A 26,496-nucleotide genomic window follows, 5' to 3' on the forward strand; every position below is an offset into this window, starting at 1 on the left:
TAGTTCAATTATTGATTTATCATAGTTATATTATTGATTTTTCATAGTTATATTATTGATTTATCATGGTTATATTATTGATTTATCATGGTTATATTATTGATTTATCATGGTTATATTATTGATTTATCATGGTTATATTATTGATTTATCATAGTTATATTATTGATTTTTCATAGTTATATTATTGATTTATCATGGTTATATTATTGATTTATCATGGTTATATTATTGATTTATCATGGTTATATTATTGATTTATCATAGTTACAGTGGGGGAAAAAAGTATTTAGTCAGCCACCAATTGTGCAAGTTCTCCCACTTAAAAGATGAGAGAGGCCTGTAATTTTCATCATAGGTACACGTCAACTATGACAGACAAAATGAGGAAAAAAAATCCAGAAAATCACATTGAAGGATTTTTAATTTATTTATTTGCAAATTATGGTGGAGAAATAAGTATTTGGTCAATAACAAAAGTTTCTCAATACTTTGTTATTAACCCTTTGTTGGCAATGACACAGGTCAAACGTTTTCTGTAAGTCTTCACAAGGTTTTCACACACTGTTGCTGGTGTTTTGGCCCATTCCTCCATGCATATCTCCTCTAGAGCAGTGATGTTTTGGGGCTGTCGCTGGGCAACACAGACTTTCAACTCCCTCCAAAGATTTTCTATGGGGTTGAGATCTGGAGACTGGCTAGGCCACTCCAGGACCTTGAAATGCTTCTTACGAAGCCACTCCTTCGTTGCCCGGGCGGTTTGTTTGGGATCATTGTCATGCTGAAAGACCCAGCCATGTGTCATCTTCAATGCCCTTGCTGATGGAAGGAGGTTTTCACTCAAAATCTCACGATACATGGCCCCATTCATTCTTTCCTTTACATGGATCAGTCGTCCTGGTCCCTTTGCAGAAAAACAGCCCCAAAGCATGATGTTTCCACCCCCATGCTTCACAGTAGGTATGGTGTTCTTTGGATGCAACTCAGCATTCTTTGTCCTCCAAACACGACAAGTTGAGTTTTTACCAAAAAGTTCTATTTTGGTTTCATCTGACCATATGACATTCTCCCAATCCTCTTCTGGATCATCCAAATGCACTCTAGCAAACTTCAGACGGGCCTGGACATGTACTGGCTTAAGCAGGGGGACACGTCTGGCACTGCAGGATTTGAGTCCCTAGCGGCGTAGTGTGTTACTGATGGTAGGCTTTGTTACTTTGGTCCCAGCTCTCTGCAGGTCATTCACTAGGTCCCCCTGTGTGGTTCTGAGATTTTTGCTCACCGTTCTTGTGATCTTTTTGACCCCACGGGGTGAGATCTTGCATGGAGCCCCAGATCGAGGGAGATTATCAGTGGTCTTGTATGTCTTCCATTTCCTAATAATTGCTCCCACAGTTGATTTCTTCAAACCAAGCTGCTTACCTATTGCAGATTCAGTCTTCCCAGCCTGGTGCAGGTCTACAATTTTGTTTCTGGTGTCCTTTGACAGCTCTTTGGTCTTGGCCATAGTGGAGTTTGGAGTGTGACTGTTTGAGGTTGTGGACAGGTGTCTTTTATACTGATAACAAGTTCAAACAGGTGCCATTAAACAGGTGCCATTAATACAGGTGCCATTAATACAGGTAACGAGTGGAGGACAGAGGAGCCTCTTAAAGAAGAAGTTACAGGTCTGTGAGAGCCAGAAATCTTGCTTGTTTGTAGGTGACCAAATACTTATTTTCCACCATAATTTGCAAATAAATTCATAAAAAATCCTACAATGTGATTTTCTGGATTTCTTTTTCTCAATTTGTCTGTCATAGTTGACGTGTACCTATGATGAAAATTACAGGCCTCTCTCATCTTTTTAAGTGGGAGAACTTGCACAATTGGTGGCTGACTAAATACTTTTTTCCCCCACTGTATATTATTGATTTTTCATAGTTATATTATTGATTTATAATAGTTATATTATTGGTGTGTGAGATTGAGTGTGACTGTCTCTGCCTCCCTTTATTTTCACCCTGTTGTCTAGTCTGTTGTCTAGTCTGTTGTCTAGTCTGTTGTCTAGTCTGTTGTCTAGTCAGTTTCCTTTACCTTACTCACTCCATTATTTCCATTGAGCTTCCTTTGCCTTTATCTACAGTATGTAAGCCTGTTAAGTGTTGACTATGTGTATGTGACTGTTCGTTGAACTGTGAGAGTGTGTGGGTACTGTAGGTGGGAAGTAAGTAGCCTCAAATTCTGGTTCTCTTTATGTCTCCTCCCCTTGTCCCCCGTGCCTCCTCCCTCCGGCCCCCCCCCCCCCCCCCCCCCCTCCTACCTGCGTCTCAGGAGGAACTGGTTCTAGCGGCTCTGAGGATAGAGGCTCTGCAGGTAGCCAAACACATCTCAGACAGTCACTCCCTCTCCACTGTCACCCCCCAGGTACTGAGCTGAACCAGCCCTCACCTGTAGCTGCACACCGTGTGTGTGTGTGTGTGTGTGACTGCGACTGTGTGAGCAGCATGAACGTGTCTCAGCCTGCCCTCCCCCCTCCCCCCCTCCTCCTTCCTCCTTCCTCCTTCCTGAACCCTCTAGTCACACCATTGTGTGTGTGTGAACCCATTGCCGTTACTCAACAATAACAACAACCGCTGCTGCCTCTCCCTGTATTTCCCCAATGTAACATCTCTAACATGGCTTCCAGCCCCTGACCTGTAACCCCTGAACCTCCAACCCCCCAGCTTTTCCTGAACCAATCAGCACTCCTCTGACAGGAAAGAGTGCTGGGCCTTTTCTGTCCTTGGCTTTGTATCAAACCAAACATGCATGTTGCCTGTCGGCCTGAACAGGAGAGGCTTCGATAAACACTTGTGGACTTGTGATATCCTTTGCTTCATCAGCATTTGATAACTCTACTTTATCCTCATTCCTAGGGTAGCACAATTCCGGTAACTTTCCCCAAATTCCAGGTTTTCCAGAAATCCTGGTTGGAGGTTTCCGGATTTCCACCTGCTTATTCTATCTTGATTCTGGGAGTCTTCCAACAGTGATTTGTGGAAAACCTGGGAATTTGGGGAAAGTTACCGGAATTGTGCGACCCTACTCATCAATCTCTAGTCATTCCTCAATCTGATGAGAGAGATGATCATGATGATCTCCTGTTGTTTATTTGACAGACTGACCTATTCTCCTAAATAACACAACTAATAACAACATTGATAAACAAAAACAGGGTCACACCAGATGTGCTGAAAGTGAATACAGGTCCGTTGGGTTACTCCAGTGTCACTACATAACCTAATTTCAGGTTGAATGTCTGCAAAAAAGGTTCAGTGACCCCTGGTTTAAGGTTTGGAGAAGGTTCAGGATTTCACAACTTGATGTTAGATGTTTCATCACCCTGAAAGTAATCTACGGTCCACCTTTGGTCTCTTGGACATCCCACCCCTATGGGAAGTAGCCCAGTCAAAGCTCTTCTCTGTCCTGGCACCCCATTGGTGGAACCAGCTTCCCCCTGATGCTAGAACAGAAAAGTCCTTGCCCATCTTCTGAAAACCCTACCTCTTCTAAGAGTTTCTTAAAGAAGACATCTGTCTTATTCCCATAAGTCTTCCTCCTCCTCTATTCTCCCATCTCTCTCTCTCATGCTATCTGATGTTTCACCACTCTCTCTCACACACTCACTCCACAGTCCCGCCTCAAGAAGCCCAGCCCTCGCAGGTGGAACCTCTTCAGTTCACCCAAAGTAAGAGGAGTAATGTTACCCCCTTGTCACTATGCCCCTACTGCCCTAATCCAACTAGAGCCAGAACTAGATCCCATCCGCTTCTAAAGGAACCTGTCCACTTCTATCTAAAAGGTCTGTAACATAGAGTTCCTATAGATCTCTCTCTCTCTCTCTTCTCTCTCTCTTCTCTCTCTCTCTCTCTCTCTCTCTCTCTCTCTCTCTCTCTCTCTCCCTCTCTCTCTCTCTCTCTGTCTCTCTCTCTCTCTCTCTCTCTCGCTCTCTCTCTCTCTCTCTGTCTCTCTCTCTATCCTCATCCTCAAAGGGAGGGAGGGAGGTAAAGGAAGGGAGGTAGAGGAAGGGAGGGAGGTGGAGGGAGGGAGGAAGCGGGATGGAGGGAGTGAGTGAGGTGGAGGGAGGGAGGGAGGTAGAGGGAGGGAGGAGGTAGAGGGAGGTAGAGGGAGGGAGGCAGGGAGCGGTCGGAGGGAGGTAGAGAGAGGGAGGGAGGGAGGGAGGGAGGAAGCGGGATGGAGGGAGGTAGAGGGAGGGAGGGAGGTAGAGGGAGGTAGAGGGAGGGAGGGAGGGAGGGAGGAAGCGGGATGGAGGGAGTGAGTGAGTGAGGGGGGGAGGGAGGAGGGAGGGAGGGAGGGAGGGAGGGAACGGGACGGAGGGAGGTAGAGGGAGGGAGGCAGGGAGCGGTCGGAGGGAGGTAGAGAGAGGGAGGGAGGAGGGAGGGAGGAAGCGGGATGGAGGGAGTGAGTGAGGTGGAGGGAGGGAGGGAGGGAGGGAGGGAGGGAGGGAACGGGACGGAGGGAGGTAGAGGGAGGGAGGGAGGTAGAGGGAGGGAGGGAGCGGTCGGAGGGAGGGAGGGAACGGGATGGAGGGAGGTAGAGGGAGGTAGAGGGAGGGAGGGAGTGAGGGGAGGAGGGAGGTAGAGGGAGGGAGGGAGGGAGGGAGTGAGGGAGGGAGGGAGGGAGGGAGGGAGGGAGGGAGGGAGGTGGAGGGAGGGAGGGAGGGAGGGAGGGAGGGAGGGAGGGAGGGAGGGAGGGAGGGAGGGAGGGAGGGAGAGAGAGGGAGGGAGGGGGAGAGGGGAAGGGAGGGAGGTAGAGGGAGGGAGGGAGGGAGGGAGGGAGGGAGGGAGAGGGAGGGAGGGAGAGGGAGGGAGGGAGGGGGAGAGGGGGAGGGAGGGAGGTAGAGGGAGGGAGGGAGGGAGGGAGGGAGGGAGGGAGGGAGGGAGAGGGATGGAGGGAGGTAGGGAGAAGGATAAAACATTTTTCCTGTATGTAAAGTATCTTACCCTTACATACCCTCGTCTTACCACACCTTTAGATCCTCTTCACACTGGCTTGATGTCAGTAATAACTAGGACTCAGTGCTTTCCAGAGCTATTTAAGCTGGTTGTTGATTATAAACTTGGATTGCGAGGTCAGCATACCCGTTTGGTGGCAGGCCGACTAAGGACCAATATGACTGAGATAAAGACCTGGCAGAGGGAAGCTTTATGTCAGTAATGACTAGGACTGGGTCCCAAATGGTACCCTATTCCCTGCATAGTGCACTACTTTTGACCAGAGTCCTATGATAGGCATTTCACTGAACTTGTGCATGCGACATTCACACTTGAAACTTGAATAGGGGCGCTGTTTGGGATGTACCCCTATGACTTAACCTGGCTGTTGATTGTACGAGCCTGAGAGGGCTGTGTGCCCGGTTGGCCGCAGGCTAATTGAGCCAGTTCAGAACAAACCAAGGCTTTAGGTCTATGAGACTACGGCAGAGACATGTAACCCACTGGTTGATTATATATATAAACTCTACAATACAGTAGGTTGGCTAGCACAGTTGATGGATGGCTGTCTTGGGGACTGAGTTCCAAGTCTTCTTGGACCTGCTCATCCTTACAACAACTACAGTATGTCTCTATGGACCGTAAGCAGCAGAGCCAGTGTTGTGGGTGGGCTTCTCTGTAGCTCAGCTGGTAGAGCACGGCGCTTGTAACGCCACGGTAGCGGGTTTTTGATCCCCCGGGGACCACCCCATACGTTAAAATGTAGGCACACATGACTGTAAGTCGCTTTGGATAAAAGCGTCTGCTAAATGGCATCATTTTTTATTATTATTTTATAATACTATAGAATAATAAAGGTGGTTAAATGCTGCTGCTAGACCCGACTCCTCTCTCCACGCCTACTGTATTAGTGGGGCTGTAAATCCCCTACACCCCCATGAGGCCCCAATCAATCAACTCATCCTTTAATCCCCCATAGGGAGGATTAAACCATCCAAGGCTGTTTCGGGGGGGGGGGGGGGGGGGGGTCAATAAAGTTAGTTAGTCATAATCAGATTCTGGGTTGGATTCTATGTTTAGATATTTCAGGTGACTAGAGTTGTCATTTCGTGCGTTTCTTTATTACAGTTAAGGTCATGTTTGATTTTAGCTGGATTTTCTGATGACCTGCAGATGCTTTGCCGCGGAGGCCAAGCACTACGGAACTTGTCTTCTATGGATAACCCTGTCACTACTTAAGGAAGTTCGATTTATTAATTTAAAACTGGTTCCAGGTCAGATTGTAAAGAAATTGTTTTTCACAGGATCGTTTACACCTATCAAAATAGTATCAACTTCCTCTTACATTGTGATGCGCCCAGTAACATGAGTCACGGGGCGGCAGGTATCTTAGTGGTTAAGAGCGTTGTGCCAGTAACCGAAAGGTTGCTGGTTCTAATCCCCGAGCCGACTAGGTGAAAAATCTGTCGATGTGCCCTTGAGCAAGGCACTTAACCCTAATTGCTCCTGTAAGTCGCTCTGGATAAGAGCGTCTGCTAAATGACTAAAATGTAAAAATGTAAATGATGACTAACATTGTACCCCTGTGCTGCCACTAGGGCTGCTACGGACGGCGGTCAAATTCCAGGTGACCGTTTAGTCACGGTAATTAGGCTTCTCCAAGCTCTGATGCTGCTGATGGTCATTAGTAGCCTACCAAACTTGCTAACTGCCTGGTACTCAGCACTCTATTGTCCCTCTAATCACTCTGACATCAATGCAAATGTGATTGAAAATCTAATCAAACACTTCATATGAGCTCATGTTGCGTAACATTTCTATAGGCTATGAGAAAACAGAGTTTTAATGGCCTCTATTCAAAATAAGAGGATCCCATCAGCTTTCTATAGGCTCACTATATTTATTTCTCATGAAAATGAACCGTGGGGAAAAACGTCCTCCATTCGATATTTAAGTGCATAGATGACATGTATTTTTTTCCCCCTGCCCCAAGACAGGTGCATGATAACGGTTTTAAGCTAAATGATCTCATCTGTTGCATCAGCCTTATTGCTTTTAAAGGTTTTTCGATGCGAGTGGTTGTATTAATTTGGGATCTATCGCATCCCACAACTGTCCCAGACTATGTTTGGAATATTTATTTCTCGCACAGAATAGAATAGGTCAAACTTTTGTACTATGGGGGATAGTAGATTGACATAGGCTAGTGCTTTTGCTGTTCGTTAGGCCGACTCATCTGGTTGGCTGATGAAAAGTAAATTTGGACAGTTCTTCCAACATTTTCAATATGCGCCTTGGAATTCAACAAGGACGCGCGCATGTGTCTGTCTTAACTTGTAGCCTGTGAGAAGGAACCGATCACGTAACGGGCATTGGCTAATAAGAATTGAGATATCTGAGCACGCAGACGGGAGAAGGGAATTATAATTATTATATTCAGCCCAACGGCCACCAGCTGCAAAAGGCATGGATTTATTTTAGGGGGCACAAAGGGGATGATTCTTTACAAAGGGGATGCCGCCGGGAAATTCGAGGCATTATCAAGTGCTTGACCAATTGTGAATGAGAGACTGATGAAGTGTGTACAGCCTGTGCAAAAAACTAAGCAGAGCTCATGCCTTTCATTCAACTTTTTTCAAATCATCATTAGAGTCGTATCATGCAGCCTTATAATGTATTAAACATCAAAACATATAGCCCAATGATTGTATCACAGCTAAAGTTGCATAAATAACTCTAAATGAAGCATTTAGGAGGACCTGTTTCTTTGTTAACCGCTCAACACAGATTAGCCGCATGTGCGCACTCCCTCATCGTTTGGAAAAAATATCCTTTCTGTTTTATTCAGCTATGTTCAATTGTATTCTTCATACACTAAAATAATATAAAATAATGCCATGGAATTCTTAGCAAATATTGTCTGCGAAATGAACTAGTGTAGCCCACAACCATATGGCATAGCCAGATCAGGACCTAACATAAGGACAACTCAGAGTATGCTATTCTGTTCTTCTGAAATAGACTACATTTTATTCATATCGTGTTTCTTTAGACCTGTCTAAAATAAATAATGGATTTATTGTGAAGGTATAGGCTATATTACATGGAGCCCCAGCTGCTACCCTATTCCAATCTCTTCCCAAGCAATGCCGCCTCTTTCCCCTGCCTGGACCCAATCACAGACAAAGCTGTTGCAGCCTCAGCCAATCACAGGGCCACAACTCTGGCATTGACGACTGCCTATGTTGCTACCAGCTGCCCAAATCTCCAGGAGCAAGGAAACATCTAAGTGGGATCCTTGGGACGTCCAACTCTGATGTCACCCCATTGAAGTTTACATTTAAAACGGTTAAAGTAAGGGTTAGGGTTAGGTAAAGGTTATGGTTAAGGTTAGGTTTAGGGTAGGGAAGACCCAAGGGTCCCACTTAGAATCTACCATCATTGCAGAGGCTGCCTCATTTTGCATATAGAGTTTGGCTGTGGTGTGGGGCATCTTTCTGATCCAATACGATGCTGCATAGTGGTTTGGTTTAGTTCAGGATCCTATACAGAGTGTATTATGTAGGGTTTTAAATACAGGTTGAAGGATTCCAGATGTCCTGCTCATTCCCTCCTGATTTCCGGGAATCTTCCCACTGGGATTTCTAGAAAACCTGGGGATTTCTGGAAAACCTGGGGATTTCTGGAAAACCTGGGGTTTTGGGAAAACCTGAGGATTTTGGGAAAGCTACCAGAACACAACCCATCATTAGATCAACCAGATACCAAACTAACTGTCTGTCCCTGTCTCTCTACCCCCCTCATCCTCCTCTTCCTCTTCTTCCCTGACCCTTGACCTGGGGCAGAAGAGAGACAGAGAAGTGATGTCATCAACACTGGACAGGGACAGCACGGTGACAAAGAGTTCCCTTTACACCCGGACGGTGGACCATGGAGAGGGGGAGAGAGAGAGCCCCTACCTACCCAAAGATCTAGATCGCTCCCTGGGCATCGCACGAGAAGAGGTGCCCCTCTACCTACACCTGCACCCAAACTACTCACTGTCAAGTTCATATCCATTGTATGAATTATTACTGTATCTGTATTGGAGGAACAGGTTGACATTCAGTAGTATTCGATTCCCACGGGGGGGGAGGGGGGCAATATGAAAATGTATGCACTCACTAACTGTAAGTCGCTCTGGATAAGAGCGTCTGCTAAATGTAGAATGTAGTCGTATTCATACAAATGCTGCTGTTTACCTTATACAGACAGATCCCTTCATAGTTCTCCTTATGATGTGCACATGAACTGCACCTAATAAAGTTCTCTCTTCCTCCCTCTCAGATCGTGTCCAAGGAGCAGGAGTTACTGCAGTGGCAGAGGAAGTACGAGGACAGTCGACAGGAAGTGCTGGAGATGAGGTGAGATGATCAACTGTCAGTTAGTCACGATACCGTGACAAGAGTCAGTCACGTTACCTTGACAACAGTCAGGCACGATACCGTGACAAGAGTCAGTCACGTTACCTTGACAACAGTCAGGCACGATACCGTGACAAGAGTCAGTCACGTTACCTTGACAACAGTCAGGCACGATACCGTGACAAGAGTCAGTCACGTTACCTTGACAACAGTCAGGCACGATACCGTGACAAGAGTCAGTCACGTTACCTTGACAACAGTCAGGCACGATACCGTGACAAGAGTCAGTCACGTTACCTTGACAACAGTCAGGCACGTTCCTATGACAACAGTCAGGTTGGTGCAGAGTAGTGGTGGGGTCCATCTGGCCAGGAGAGCCCACAGTCTTAGAAAAAAAGGATTCCAAAAGGGATCTTCGGCTGTCCCAATAGGAGAACCCCTTTTTTGTTCCAGATAGAACCCCTTTTGGTTTCAGGTAGAACCCTTTTGGTTCCAGGTAGAACCCTTTTGGTTCCAGGTAGAACCCTTTTGTGGAAAGGGTTCTACATGGATCCCTAAAGTGTTCTACCTGGAACCAAAAAGGGTTTGTCAAAGGGTTCTCCTATGGGGACATCCAAAGAACCCTTTTAGGCTCTAGACAGCACTGTTTTGTTTTGTAAGAGTGTAGTTAAGATTAGCTAGGGGACTTATTTCATTAGGCTGATTGGCCCTGACGATAATAAGGGTTAAGTAGCTAAGAGGGGAGGAACGGCTAATCCACCCGCTTACCTCTCTATCTGGAAACACTAAAACAAAGCTGCCTGAAAAAGACTCGAAACGCACTGCAGTTGTGTGTGCTGATGTTATGTAAACTATAGGCTGATCTGCTCCTGTATGCATTCTTTGTAAATACTACGTGTAAATAGTTCACTGTAGTTTTCTGCATAGTACTGCATAGTACTGCATAGTACTGGCAGCCTATTTGTTACCCTTCTAATAATATGATAATAATAATAATAATAATAATAATAATAATAATAATAATAATAATATATTCCATTTAGCAGACGCTTTTATCCAAAGCGACTTACAGTCATGTGTGCATACATTTCTACTGCCCTCATCTAACCCAAAACAAGCTGAGGAAGATTTAGACAGATACCTGAAGAGGTCTTGAGCTAGTCCAACTCACTGTGTGGGTAGGGATGTGACGGTCATAGAATTTTGGAATGACGGTAATTGGCCGGCCAATTACAGCCGGTCTCCATAATAACTGTTCGAATAGCTCATTTTATGTGCTCCTGACTGCATGTGCTGTCACGGAATGAATCAAATGGGCGTCCCCATTCAAGTCTATGACGGCTTCATCACGTTGTTAAGAGTCCATGTAATCGCAGAAACTGACTCAACCGCACAAATTCCCGGCCGTCCCTTCTTCGGTCAACTGTTCATTCCAAATGTTTAATGTGTATATATACAGTGCATTCGGAAAGTATTCAGACCGTTTGACTTTTTCCACATTTTGTTAGGTTACAGCCTTATTCTAAAATGGATTAAAAAAAAAAAATCCTCATCAATCTATACACCCTATAATGACAAAGCGAATACATAATACTTTATTTACATAAGTATTCAGACCCTTTGCTATGAGACTTGAAATTGAGTTCAGGTGCATCCTGTTTCCATTGATCATCCTAGAGATGTTTCTACAACTTGATTGGAGTCCACCTGTGCTAAATTCAACTGATTGGACATGATTTGGAAAGGCACACACCTGTCTATATATAAGGTCCCACAGTTGACAGTGCATGTCAGAGCAAAAACCAAGCCATGAGGTCGAAGGAATTGTCCGTAGAGCTCCGGGACAGGATTGTGTCAAGGAACAGATCTGGGGAAGGGCACCAAAAAATTGTGGCCTCCATCATTCCAAAATGGAAGAAATTTGGAACCACCAAGAAATTTCCTAGAGCTGGCCTCCTGGCCAAACTGAGCAATCGGGGGAGAAGGGCCTTGGTCAGGGAGGTGACCAAGAACCCGATGGTCACTCTGACAGAGCTCTAGAGTTCCTCTGTGGAGATGGGAGAACCTTCCAGAAGGACAACCATCTCTGCAGCACTCCACCAATCAGGCCTTTATGGTAGAATGGCCAGACGGAAGCCACTCCTCAGTAAAAGGCACATGACAGCCCGCTTGGAGTTTGCCAAAAGGCACCTAAAGACTCTCAGACCATGAGAAACAAGATTCCCTGGTCTGACGAAACCAAGATTGAACTATTTGGCCTGAATGCCAAGCGTCACGTCTGGAGGAAACTTGGCACCATCCCTACGGTGAAGCATGGTGTTGGCAGAATCTTGCTGAGGGGATGTTTTTCAGCGGCAGGGACAGGGAGACTAGTCAGGATCGAGGTAAAGATGAACGGAGCAAAGTACAGAGATCCTTGATGAAAACCTGCTCCAGAGCGCTCAGGACCTCAGACTGGGGCGAAGGTTCACCTTCCAACAGAACAACGACCCTAAGCACACAGCCAAGACAACGCAGGTGTGGCTTCGGGACAAGTCTCTGAATGTCCTTGAGTGGCCCAGCCAGAGCCCGGACTTGAACCCGATCGAACATCTCTGGAGAGACCTGAAAATAGCTGTGCAGCGACGCTCCCCATCCAAACTGACAGAACTTGAGTGGATGTGCAGAGACAGGTGTGCCAAGCTTGTAGTGTCATTCCCAAGAAGACTTGAGGCTGTAATCGCTGCCAAAGGTGCTTCAACAAAGTACTGAGTAAAGGGTCTGAATACTTATGTAAATGTAAATTATTTGCAGTATATAAAAATATATTATATTTGTAAAATATAATATACAGCTGACGGCCAGGAATTCGTATGTGTATATATACTGTATGTGTGTGTATATATATTTTTAAGGTTATGATGGTTATTATATTTTCATGTCAGTGTTCATCCGTAACCATCGGTTACACGGTTATACGGTAATTGCACCAGCCCTACTTTTGAGTGAATACATTGTGCATGATCACCTATGCGAAGAAAAGCACGACTGGTGTTTTGACCACCTGCATTGCACACATTAACAGCATCATTGCAGTAACACAGTAATTACAGTAATACATTAGTACCTGTCTGCTGAGCTCATGTGCATCTTTCGGAAAAAACATTTAAACAATGAATCTTTGCCGTTTGTGGTTCGTAGGAGAATCGTGGCAGAGTATGAGAAGACCATCGCACAGATGATTGGTGAGTGTTAATTGATTATTCAATAATTAATTGGGTGAATGCTCTCAACAGACAGAAAGCTACAGTCCAATGAACCAACCCCATCATAGCTCAGGGGGGGTTTTATACATGCTTTAGAATGATCCTCTTGAACATTATGGCAAAAATGTAGATTTTTTTTGGGCCTAAATAGACATACCCAAAGTAATTATTTGTCATGAGAGGGTCATACACAATATCTAGTAATGATGCATAGTTATAGAAAATGATGGAACTCACCATTCTGGATTTAAAAATAAATAAATAGCTTTTAATTAGTTCACTTTAGAGAACACAACCTCAACTACATTCTACAAATATTATTAAACAATTAAAATGTTAAAAATCATGTGTTATTTTTTTTCCTATTCAACAAAAGTGGGGGAATAAAGCTTGAATGACTGAAATACTTTTCTAAATACAGCAACGATCAAATTATAAACGACTTACTATAAGAGTTCACCTTACTTATAACTGTAAAATAAATATGATCCCCATTTCATATAACTGACGACAGAGCATTTTCTGCCAAGCTTCCTCTTAGCGACGCAGAGACGCCATTCGAATGTCTGCAGACTCGTTACAACTTCAGCTTTACGCACAAAGTGATTTCGTCCCTCAGTGACAAAGAGAAAGTGGTCGTGTTTCAATTCTACAAAATTATTTTGGGATCATTTTTTCACGCTGAGAGCTCTAAATCAGGCTGAGAATATCACAGCGAGATACTCCCCTTTCACATGCCGCCCGTCTCCCAGGCGCCGTCAATCAAATTGATTATTCGTCTGGATTGGCCAGAAAATGTGACACGTTACTCCCTATGCAAATGTGGGGTGTGAAACCTGACACCTGTCACTCCGGCTGACAGACCGGGAGCTGAAAGCAGACAAGCTGGAGATTCTGGCACCATAAGGCACCGGACCCTGCCGCGTCCACAGAGCGCTTCGTACACCAACATGTAGGGGGCTAAATAGGGGACTTAACATGAAAGAGGATTTATATCAATATTTGGTTCGTTCTCCCTCACAACCTTTTCAGTACGTATCTTAGGGATGACACACTCTGAATCTGAATCTGCTATTGACGTAAACTATGTTTCCACCTTTCACCCTTCAATTTTTATTTGTTGTATAATATAAAGACATCTAATGATGCTCTCCAGCCTCACTTTTCCATTCCACATCAAACCCACAAGATTCCCTCTTTGTCCTGTTTTATCTCACTACTCTCGTTCATTTCTCCCTGTCCACCTCTGGACATTTCTGAAGCTCTGCTCTGATTTTTGCTACTTGATGATTTCATCCCATTATCCACACAGCACCATGGGTGGGGTCAACTCCATTATCCACACCTCACCATGGGTGGGGTCAACTCCATTATCCACACAGCACCAAGGGTGGGGTCAACTCCATCCAGTCAATTCAGGAAGTAAACAGAAATTCCTATTCCAATTTTCCTGAATGCTTCTCTATGAGAAAACAAACAAAATTAGAATTGGAATTTCAGGTTACTCATGAATGGCGCGTATTGAAAGGGAACTGACCCCAACCCTGTACAACACTGTAAAGGAGTGATGCATTGTTTTGTTCTAACACACAGATACGTCTCTCTCACGTGTCTGGCAGGGTTGGAGTCAATTCCATTTCAATTCAGGAATTAAGTTGAAATTTCCATTCCAATTTTCCTCAATGTGTCTTTATGAGACAAATTTGAAATTTGGAATTTTGCATTTCTGTTGAAATGGAACTGACCCATGTCTCCTGCTGCCCTCCCAGCTTGACTTATAACACAAACCCTTATTTTCTGTTCTGCTCCCATCTTGGCCTGTTCCTATTGCATAATCTCTCTCCAACAGGGCTGCCAGGTGAGTATCGAGGAGTTTGTGTCTTCAGATCACATCTGTCTGTTAAAGAGACAGAACTCTCTTCGTCTGGTGACATTTGTCTTTCCATTTTTGTTGTCTTTCACTTTTTGACATTTTTGTCAGCAAACTGTACCTTCATTAGTTTCTACAATGCACAACACCAGATTTCTTTAAGGAGCCTTTCATTCATGGGATAACATGTAAAGCAGGGCCCTTTTAAAGGCCCAGTTCAGTAAAACATCAGATTTTCCTGTGTTTTATATATATTTCCACACTTTGAGGTTGGAATAATACTGTGAAATTGTGAGAATTATGATAATGCCCTTTTAGTGTAAGAGCTGTTTGAAAAGACAGCCTGAAATGTCTGCCTGTTTTGATGAGATGGAGTTTTGGCCTGCCTGGTGACATCACCAGACGGTAAATTAGTTAATTAACCAATAAGAAAGAGAGTTCCAAACCTCTTCCGCACACAGTCTTGTGCAACTAACCTTGTGTGGACATAAAATTCTGTCCCATTCAAAATCCTATTTTCCCTAACCCCTAACCACTAACCCTAAAGCTAAACTGTACCCTAAACCTAACCCTAACCTTAACCAAAAACGTAACCTTAACCCTAAACCTAACCATAGCTCATAACCCTAACCCTAAAACTAACCCTAGCTCCTAACCCTAAACCTAATTCTAACCCTAACACTAATTCTAACCTTAACCCTAAACCCCCTAGAAATAGCATTTGACCTTGTGGGGACCAACAAAATGTCCCCAGTTGGTCAAATTTGTGTTGGTTTATTATTCTTGTGGGGACTTCTGGTGTCCACACACACACACACACACACACACACACACACACACACACTGGAATATGTTCCGGGATTCATCCAATGGCATTGAGGAATACACCACCTCAGTCACCGGCTTCATCAATAAGTGCATCGACGACATAGTCCCCACAGTGACCGTGCGTACATATCCCAACCAGAAGCCATGGATTACAGGCAACATCCGCACCGAGCTAAAGCTGCCGCTTTCAAGGAGCGGGACACTAATGCGGACGCTTATAAGAAATCCCGCTACGACCTCCGACGAACCATCAAACAGGCAAAGAGTCAATACAGGACTAAGATCGAATCATACTACACCGTCTCTGACGCTCGTCGGATGTGGCAGGGCTTGTAAACTATTACAGACTACAAAGGGAAACCCAGACGCAAGCTGCTCAGTGACCCGAGCATATTTTTGCGTCTGTAACTTTCTCACTCATCAGGGTGGCAAGTAGCTTAGTGGTTAAGAGCGTTGTGCCAGTAATCGAAAGGTCGCTGGTTCTAATCCCTGAGCCGACTAGGTGAAAAATCTGTCGATGTGCCCTTGAGCAAGGCACTTAACCCTAATATTTCCTGTAAGTCGCTCTGGATAAGAGCGTCTGCTAAAATGTAAATGTAAATCATTGTTCACGATTCATTCAAGATTATCCGTAATCATGGTAGCTTCCACATTAATGTGGAAGCAGTGGTGTAAAGTAAAAGTAAAAATTATTTAAAGTACTACTTAAGTAGTTTTTTGTGGTATCTGTACTTTACTTTACTATTTATATTTTTGACAACTTTTACTTTTACTTCACTACATTCCTAAACAAAGTAATGTACTTTTTACTCCATACATTTTCCCTGACACCCAAAAGTACTCGTTACATTTTGAATGCTTAGCAGGACAGGAAAATGGTCCAATTCACACACTCATCAAGAGAACATCCCTGGTCATCCCTACTGCCTCTGATCTGGTGGACTCACTAAACACACATGCTTAGTTTTTAAATGATGTCTGAGTGTTGGAGTGTGCCCCTGGCTATCAATAAATAAAAACAAGAAAATGGCGCCGTCTGGTTTGCTTAATATAAGGAATTTTAAATGATTTATACTTTTACTTTTGATACTTACATATATTTTAGCAATTACATTTACTTTATTTTATTTTGTTTTATTTTTTCACCTTTATTTAACCAGGTAAGCCAGTTGAGAACAAGTTCTCATTTACAACTGCGACCTGGCCAAGATAAAGCAAAGCAGTGCGATTAAAAACAACAACACAGAGTTACATATGGGGTAAAACAAAACATAAAGTCAAAAATACAACAGAAAATATAGAAAATATATATACAGTGTGTGCAAATGTAGCAAGTTATGGAGGTAAGGCAATAAATAGGCCATAGTGCAAAATAATTACAATTAGTATTAACACTGGAATGAAAGATGTGCAAGAGATGATGTGCAAATAGAGATACTGGGGTGAAAATGAGCAAAATAAATAACAATTTGGGGATGAGGTAGTTGGGTGTGCTAATTACAGATGGGCTGTGTACAGGTGCAGTGATCGGTAAGGTGCTCTGACAACTGATGCTTAAAGTTAGTGAGGGAGATAAGAGTCTCCAGCTTCAGAGATTTTTGCAGTTCGTTCCAGTCATTTGCAGCAGAGAACTGGAAGGAATGGCGGCCAAAGGAGGTGTTGGCTTTGGGGATGACCAGTGAGATATACCTGCTGGAGCGCATACTACGGGTGGGTGTTGCTATGGTGACCAATGAGCTAAGATAAGGCGGGGATTTGCCTAGCAGTGATTTATAGATGGCCTGGAGCCAGTGGGTTTGGCAACGGATATGTAGTGAGGACCAGCCAACAAGAGCGTACAGGTCACAGTGGTGGGTAGTGTATGGGGCTTTGGTGACAAAACGGATGGCACTGTGATAGACTACATCCAATTTGCTGAGTAGAGTGTTGGAGGCTATTTTGTAAATGACATCGCCGAAGTCAAGGATCGGTAGGATAGTCAGTTTTACGAGGGCATGTTTGGCAGCATGAGTGAAGGAGGCTTTGTTTGCGAAATAGGAAGCCGATTCTAGATTTAACTTTTGATTGGAGATGCTCAATGTGAGTCTGGAAGGAGAGTTTACAGTCGATTGAAGAGCATGCATTTTAGATATACTTAAGTATATTTAAAACCTAAATTCTTTTAGACTTTTACTCAAGTAGTATTTTACTGGGTGACTTTCACTTTTACTTGAGTCATTTTCTATTATGGTATCTTTCATTTTACTCAAGTATGACAATTGGGTACTTTTGATTCTTATTTATTTGTAACTTTTTCCACCACTAAGTAGAAGTGTAAAGAAGTTGTATCAGAGTCAAAACAAACAAAAACATGTGTCACTGTGCCAATACCTTTGATAAGGGGGTTTCAAACATCTCCTCGGGGACCCCCAGACTTTTCACAATGTTGTTGTAGCCCTGAACTAGCTCACCTGATTAACCTATTTAAGGTCTTAATGACTACTTGAATCAGGGTATGCTAGCTGTGGAATAGTTAAAATCCATGGAATGGCAGAAGACCAAGAGGAGAGGTTTGAAAACCCCTGATCTAGACAGAAGCCTCAGGTATGTACTGGAGCAAACAACAACAACAACAACAACAACAACAACAACAACAACCCTGGTCTCCTGTAAACTAACCACTGCTCCAATAGGGTTAATAGGGGGGGGGGGGGGGGGGGGGGGATCAGAACGTTGCAATACTCTGTCAGTGTGTTGCTCTTTCCGGAAGTCTCTTTGGGTCTCATTCATTTCTCCCATCGTTTAGTGTCTGTTCTGCTTCACACAGAAACACAAGCTTTACCAAAATGCAGGCGTCGTTAACTAGTGTAGGAACATACTCAGTTTTTTTATTGATTCCATTCTCTACAATTTCTCCAATGAACCAGTGTGTTTTTGTTTAGCCTCATTTATACTTGGCGCAAACACGCCTTTAACCTGATCTTGTCCGCACTCTGATTGTGCCCACTTTACACATGGTATTAAAATGTGTCTAATATTCGTCTACTGTGTCCGCATTGTGAACAGATTTCTTGGTCCCTCTCTGTATACAAATGATGCGACAGCCATTTCTTTTCAAAATAGTATTTGTTTATTTTAAGACACAAGTTGATGCCATAAGTCAATGGTGCCACCTGTCAATGATTTTAGAAGGCGAGATACTGATGATTTAAATGGTTTCACTGTCCAGATCCGTCTCTTAAGATATGCAGACACACTGATTGGCTGAAGGTGGTGAGGAAGATTTGATAACAATGATCTGTTGGAAATTGTGGGCAAAATCAAAATGTGGACAAGATCAGGACAAAGGATACATGTTAGAACCAGGTATAAACAGGGCTTTTGTGTGCGTGTGTATATGTAAGCATGTGTGTTGTGTGTGTGTGTCGATATACATATTTGTGTGTGTCTGCGTTTTGTCTGCGTGCATGTTTTAGTGTCTTTGTATTTTGTGTGTGCAGTATCAGGACCACCATCTCATCTCTCTCCTCTCTCCATCTCTCTCCTCTCACTCCACTCTCTCCATATCGCTCCTCTCTCTCTCCTCTCTCCATCTCTCTCTCCTCTCTCCATCTCTCTCCTCTCTCCCTCCATCTCACTCCTCTCTCTCTCCTCCCTCCTCTCTCTCCTCTCTCTATCTCCTCCCTCCATCTCTCTCCTCTCTCTCTCCCCTCCACCTCTCCTTTCTCTCTCCTTTCTCTCTCCTCTCTCTCTCCATCTCATCGCTCTCCTCTCTCCCTCCATCTCATCGCTCTCCTCTCTCTCTCTCTCTCTCTCTCTCTCTCTCTCTCTCTCTCTCTCTCTCTCTCTCTCTCTCTCTCTCTCTCTCTCTCTCTCTCTCTCTCTCTCTCTCTCTCTCTCTCATCTTTCTCCTCCATCCCACCATCCCATCTCTCTCCTCCATCCCTCCATCTCCTCTCCCTCCTCTCTCTCTCTCTCTCTCTCTCTCTCTCATCTTTCTCCTCCATCCCACCATCCCATCTCTCTCCTCCATCCCTCCATCTCCTCTCCCTCCTCTCTCTCTCTCTCTCTCTCATCTTTCTCCTCCGTCCTACCATCCCATCTCTCTCCTCCATCCCTCCATCTCCTCTCCCTCCTCTCTCTCTGTCCTCTCTCTCTCCTCTCTCTGTCTGTGTCCTCCCTCCCTCCAGATGATGAGCAGAAGGATAAGTCTCTGTCTCACCACACCATCCAGCAGCTGATCATAGAGAAGGACCAGGCTCTTTCAGACCTCAACTCAGTGGAGAAGAGTCTGGCGGAACTGTTCAGACGATACGAGAAGCTGAAGGATGTCCTCGAGGGCTACCGCAAGGTGGGGAAAGCACACACACAACTTCTGACGACTGCATGCACACACGCACACACACACACACACACACACACACACACACACACACACACACACACACACACACACACCACTTGCCTAAGGCTATTCATCAATGTCAATCATGATGTTGTTCCACACACACACACACACACACACACACACACACACACACACACACACACACACACACACACACACACACACAATATATATTTTCTGTTGTATTTTTTGACTTTATGTTTTGTTTACCCCATATGTAACTCTGTGTTGTTGTTTTTATCGCACTGCTTTGCTTTATCTTGGCCAGGTCGCCGTTGTAAAATGAGAACTTGTTCTCAACTGGCTTACCTGGTTAAATAAAGGTGAAATAAAAATAAAATACATTGATTTGGTCATTTGTTAGTCCTGCCTTTGTGGTCTGGAGTGGCTCCTGTTGGTAAGGAGTGCGATGCTAGCAACGGCAAGATCGTGGGTTCAATTTCCACAGTGATCACATAAGAAAACCTGTGTGGAGTCAGTGTTCTGTAAGTTAGGATTAAATAGTCTGGTTTAGGGGCATCTTCACATGAGACCCATTCAAACACAGTCTCTCTCTCTCTCTCTCTCTCTCTCTGTGTGTGTTGCTAGTTGATATGGAGGTCCTTCGTTCTGAAACCCTTTTCTCCCTTCGTGTCTCTCCCCCATCAGAATGAGGAGGTGTTGAAGAAGTGTGCTCAGGAATACCTGTCCCGGGTGAGGAAGGAGGAACAACGTTACCAGGCCCTGAAGATCCATGCAGAGGAGAAACTAGACAGGTGAGTCCAGACCTAATGGTCATGTAGTCTTTCTACACAGCCAGTTGGATTGGGACTCCCTCCTCCGCTCTGAGTCTGGTTCCTCTCCTTCTTCCTTCTAGGGAGTTTTTCCTTGCCACTTGGCTTCAGTTCATTGTTGATAAAGGCTGATGAGATGACACTGGTGCTTTTCCATGTAGACTTACCCCAACGCCAGGGGGTTGCCAGGGTTGTATGTTAATGTTATCTCTAGTGTGATTGTGTTTCCATCAGGAGGGTGACACTAAAGACTTGGGGCGAGCAGAATCAAGCCTCTGTATCATTCAATACTGTTGCTTTATGAGAAGGTGTTTAAGTTCACTGTTAGCCATTGTTATGTAAATGGGGGCTGAAAAATTACCCAGGGCCTTGCCTTGGCTCCAAGTCAGAGCAGGTCCGCCGGAAACATGACCCAGTGAGACACGGGTGCCGGGCCCGCGTAGATGGAAACAGAAAAGTCTGAGCCTTTTGGGTAAAACACCGGGGTAAATCCTCAGCGGAAATGTGCCATAAACTCTGTGTCTCTCCTAACCCCCAGGGCGAACTCTGACATCGCCCAGGTGAGGATGAGGGCCCGTCAGGAGACAGTAGCATACCAGGCCTCTCTCAGGAAGGAGACCATGAAGGTGGACTCACTGGAGAGAACCCTGGAGCAGAAGGTACAATCACACACACACCACACACCACACACTCACACGTTATATGTGAAAGACTGCATTCGAACCCAGGTGTCCTGCATGCCACAAGACTGTGTTAGCCCTCTGAGCAAAAGCCAAGATGGAAGTCCTCAGGCCTACTAAACATGACAGAATGGAACCCAGGTCTCCTGTCAGCTTTTCAGAGGGATGTACTCTAACCTCCTGATTTTGTCTCTCTTCCTTAAAGAACAAAGAGATCGAAGAGCTGACCAAGATCTGTGACGAGCTGATCGCCAAGATGGGGAGGAGCTAGCAACGCTGCCAGGTCCTGCCCGTGTCTCCAGGGCCTCGGAGGAAGAGCGAAGAAAGACAGGAAGTGTTCTGTTCTACTTCCGTCCGTCTGTCCAACTGAGGCCAAAGTGGTCTCTGGATGTTCTACACTACTGACAGACTATTTCCATGTATCTACTGGCAACATCGCCCCCCAGAGTATTGGAAGATAACTCCTGGTCAATGGCTTCCTTTGTATCACCCTGTACATTTTGATGTGTAATGTGTACCACGTATCCTGTATCAGGGGTCCGGTGAAAGGGTTTTTAGAAATGTACTCTATATCATAAATGAGAGAGAGAGAGTGTGTGTGGTGTGTGTGTGATGTGTGTGGTATGTGTGTGGTGTGTGTGTGGTGTGGGTGGGTGTGTGTGGTGTCTGTATGCACGCATGTTCAACCCAGTCTCATGAACTTACATGTAGATCATGAGACTATGTAGGAGTTTGTGTGTGTGTGTGTCTGTGCGTGTGAGACAGAGAGAAAGATAATTGATTGAAGACATCAAGTGATGGGAAAGACTGTTGGACTGCTGATGATGTCATCAGTTCTTAACATGAGAGAATGAACGACAGATTAAAAGACAAACAGCAATATCGTGTATATATTATATATATATACACACTGAGTGTACAAAATATTAAGGACACGTTCCTAACATTGAGACGCACTTTAGCCCTCAGAACAGCCTCGATTCGTCGAGGCATGGACTCTACAAGGTGTTGAAAGCGTTCGATAGGGATGCTGGCCCATGTTGACTCCAATGCTTCCCACAGGGATGCTGGCCCATGTTGACTCCAATGCCTCCCACAGGGATGCTGGCCCATGTTGACTCCAATGCCTCCCACAGGGATGCTGGCCCATGTTGACTCCAATGCCTCCCACAGGGATGCTGGCCCATGTTGACTCCAATGCTTCCCACAGGGATGCTGGCCCATGTTGACTCCAATGCCTCCCACAGGGATGCTGGCCCATGTTGACTCCAATGCTTCCCACAGCTGCTACCATACCCCATTCAAAGGCACTTACATTTTTTGTTTTTCCCATTCACCCTCTGAATGGCACACATACACAATCCATGTCTCAAGGTTTAAAAATCCTTCTTTAACCTGTCTCCTCCCCTTCATCTACACTGATTGAAGTGGATTTAACAAGTGACATCAGTAAGGGATCATAGATCTTTCACCTGCATTCACTTGGTCAGTCTATGTCATGGAAAGAGCAGGTGTTCTTAATGTTTTGTACACTCAGTGTTTATTACAGACTAAATCAATGAATCGTTCTGTTAATAAGAGATATACTTGATCACAGAGATAACTGCATGTTGGAGGTATAAAATATAAACTTGTAAATAGGACATTGCGCTGATTATAATAAATATACACTAGCATTTTTCACACAATATTCTGTCAGTTTAAATACCTTGTAGATACTTTTTTTGCGGCATGTTTTGGGTCATAGCTTTCTTGGAGAAAAAACTTGATGGTATTTTATTTTTTTGACTTTATTTTGATATTATTGATAACGAAAAGTAATTGTTACTGCAATAATCAGCTGTTGGGACAGAGGGTAGTTGATGAATTACGTTTCTGATCGGTATGTCACAGTTCTGCTATGGTTTGATGTCTTCACACGGTGGGAGCCATTGAAAAAGACCTCTGCACAGCGACACACCTGGGTTCAAATAGTATTTGAAATCTTTTAAATACTTTCAGCGTTTGCTCTAGCCTGGCCCGGAGTGACAAATGGGCGGAGTTTGCAGTTTTGAGACTATTTTATTAGTCTCTTAAGCCAGGAAAGGTCAATCAAACACATATAAAGTAATTGAAATGATTTTGAATAGTGTTTGAACCCAGGTCTGCACAGCTATACTGTACATCATCTGCTTACAACGTGCAATAAAGGATGGCAATAACAACATGGGCTGTAGCTTCTTCCAAACAACAAACAAGACATCCAAGGGATTAGGCTATGTTTAACTCCTGAAACACACACACACACACACACACACACACACACACACACACACACACACACACACACACACACACACACACACACACACACACACACACACCTACACCTACCTACCTACCTACCTACCTGGAATTTCCAGTAATGTAGCAAAGACAGAAACTTTCCCTGCGTGCATGTTTATTTCAGGACAGTGTTGTGTTAAATATATATCATAAGTGGATGGCCTGAACTGCCCTAGACGATGCCAGCTGTTACCGGACAGGGTGAGATAACAGAGGCCTATCCGACCTGCTCAAACAGGTAGAATATATATATGAATGTGTTTACCTGTAAGGAAGGAGGCAGATTGTATTGTTATATCACCCCTACAATAGTATAGGAATTGGTTGAAGCTCAATGTTCAATTCAATTCTCCCTACCATCATATCTAAGCCAATATGACACCAATCTCTAACCAACTTGATTGGAGGTACACAACACACTCCCCGTCTCTCGTCATGAGCCGTCCGGCCGTTACTGAGAACCACGTACCAGATTTTATTAAGGAGTATTTTCTGCGCCTACCTAGCTCAAATTCTAGACCTCGGATTAAAACGAGACTACAGGGTCCATAAAGTGACAATTGGATTTAAAAAAAAATTGAATTGACTACGTTTTTATTAAATGTATAATTTATCGCTCTCACGTGATTTCTTCTGTCCATTAAGACAATGCTAACATATTTTCAGCCAAATCTCAGAGTTCTAAAACCCGGGACCAACAACTCGGTTGCTGTGCAACAGCAGCAGCTAGCTAGTAGCATGCTAGCAGCTGTAGCTAGCTAGCTAACACCAGATGGATGAGAAGCAAGCTACTAGCAAAGGAAGTTAGCTAGATAGTTATATTTGTCTATGGAGGGTTTTTCATTTGGCTGCAGTCATCTGTGTAAACTAAATCAGAGCACAAACAAATAAGCTAGTGAAAGTCCTTGGCTGCTATTATAGCCAGTTAGCTAGCCAACTAGCCAGTAGCCAGTTAGCTAGCCAACTAGCCAGTAGCTACAAGCCAACGAGACTGTACCAGTTAGCTAGCCAACTAGCCAGTAGCTACAAGCCAACGAGACTGTACCAATGTTGACAATATATCCTAGCTAGCTACTTTACTTCCATGAAGCATAGCTAGCTAAGTAAAGTCCTGCTAACTTATAATACATGCAATGGGCATTGCTCATCTAGTTACTTTGGCATGATACAGTCAAACTGGGTAGATAGCTACACATGTAGCTGGATGTCAGTTTCAGCACAAATACTCCTAGCTAGCCTACATTTCCTCGACCAAGATCAGCCTCTCACAACACAAACTGTAGCTGATTAAAACATGTCGTCTTGCTAAGAAAGTGTTTGCTATGTTGAATCTAAACCCGGTCAATGCAGATGCGAGTAGCGCATTGGCTGTGCATTGTCAACTAAACTCATTGCAGTGTGCTAGCTAAGCTACCTAGTTAGCTAGCTCATCACACGAGACAGACGCGTTTGCTGCTCGAGCATCCAGAACAAATTCCAGCCCTTACATTATGATGCATTAATTCAGTACACCCTCCTCTGTCAATGTAATGTTCTTCATTCCATTTTAATACAATTTTGCACTGACTGATCAACAGTGTTAAGTTACTTTTCAGTAAGCAAAGTGATGTTTAAAATACGTATTTTCCAGACGTTGAAGTTGGGCTAATTTTAGGTTCTGAATGAAAGGTGAAAATATGTATTTCAGGAAGTTTAAAAATATGTATTTTCCGGAAGTTGAAAATACATATTTTCCGGATGTTGAAATCAGGTTCCTTTTCCATTCTGAAATAAAATAAAACCACTGTACTGTAATGTACTGCACTCTGCTGTGCTCTACTGCAGTGGTTCTCAAACCTCTCCTCGGGGGACCCCAAGACGTTTCATCATTTAGCTGTAGCTCTGAGCTAGCTATTCAAGAGCTCAGTTGACAGGTTGAATCAGGTGTGCTAGTTCTGGAATAGAATCAGGTGTGCTAGTTCTGGAATAGAATCAGGTGTGCTAGTTCTGGAATATAATCAGGTGTGCTAGTTCTGGAATAGAATCAGGTGTGCTAGTTCTGGAATAGAATCAGGTGTGCTAGTTCTGGAATAGAATCAGGTGTGCTAGTTCTGGAATAGAATCAGGTGTGCTAGTTCTGGAATAGAATCAGGTGTGCTAGTTCTGGAATAGAATCAGGTGTGCTAGTTCTGGAATAGAATCAGGTGTGCTAGTTCTGGAATAGAATCAGGTGTGCTAGTTCTGGAATAGAATCAGGTGTGCTAGTTCTGGAATAGATCACATGCATGGAACACCCTGGGGTCCACATGGAGAGGTTTGAGAACCACTACTGTACTGTGCTGTCCAAACTTGTGAAACATATATGTCTATGATTGGTTCAGATTTGGTCCAGTCCAAATGCATTGTTTCTATAACAGCCGAAGAACTCACATGCGTTTCCCAAAACACCACGTAGGGGAGAACTTCCAATAAGTGCTTCGTTAGAGCATGTGTCGATACAGACAGGGGTTGAAAGAAATGCAGTGCTGCTCTCGGATCAGCGTTCTCCATTCATTTACATTACATTACATTTACGTCATTTAGCAGACGCTCTTATCCAGAGTAAATAATAATAAAACCTTGAGAGGCTCTTCCTCCTCTGCCGGTACTGTGTAGAAGATTTACACAGAGTGCTTGGATAGCTATGGTTTAGTAAGCTAAGTCTATTAGTAGGTTAAGTCCATGTTTTACCTACCTAGTTGCTACTTGCATTAGCTCTACTGTAACAATAACACCTCATCAACTTGATCAGTTTCTTCCTGACAGTTTCCTGTTGATGATGGAAATGAGAAGTGATGACTGAGAGGGGTGTGGTGGGGTGGGTCAGGCAGGCAGGCAGGGTGGAGTTGGGCGGAGTCATGTGTGGTTAGGGAGTGGTCACAGTAGGATGAGTCCCACTACTTCCCAATCTCTCTCTCTCTACTGATTAGGTGTGGTTGGAAGGAAACACCCTGCAGGTCTTAAGACAGAGACAGAGACGTTGCTAACCGA

The 26,496-nt window shown here is 44.2% G+C and overlaps 1 protein-coding gene across 1 annotated transcript; it reads left to right on the plus strand.

The window, feature by feature from the left end:
- Window positions 1–2,313: 2,313 nt before the first annotated feature.
- Window positions 2,314–23,358, plus strand: LOC311124361 (transforming acidic coiled-coil-containing protein 2-like; the record flags this gene model as incomplete). Its single annotated transcript, XM_084198524.1, has 8 exons — window positions 2,314–2,406; window positions 8,822–8,980; window positions 9,303–9,379; window positions 12,560–12,607; window positions 19,487–19,652; window positions 20,358–20,464; window positions 21,021–21,141; window positions 21,368–23,358. Coding segments are annotated over 8 exons (837 nt in total), but the record flags the coding sequence as incomplete, so codon positions are not given.
- Window positions 23,359–26,496: the final 3,138 nt, after the last annotated feature.

Source organism: Coregonus lavaretus (assembly GCF_964263955.1).
Source record: "Coregonus lavaretus genome assembly, contig: HAP1_SCAFFOLD_5167, whole genome shotgun sequence".
Lineage (NCBI taxonomy): Eukaryota > Metazoa > Chordata > Actinopteri > Salmoniformes > Salmonidae > Coregonus > Coregonus lavaretus.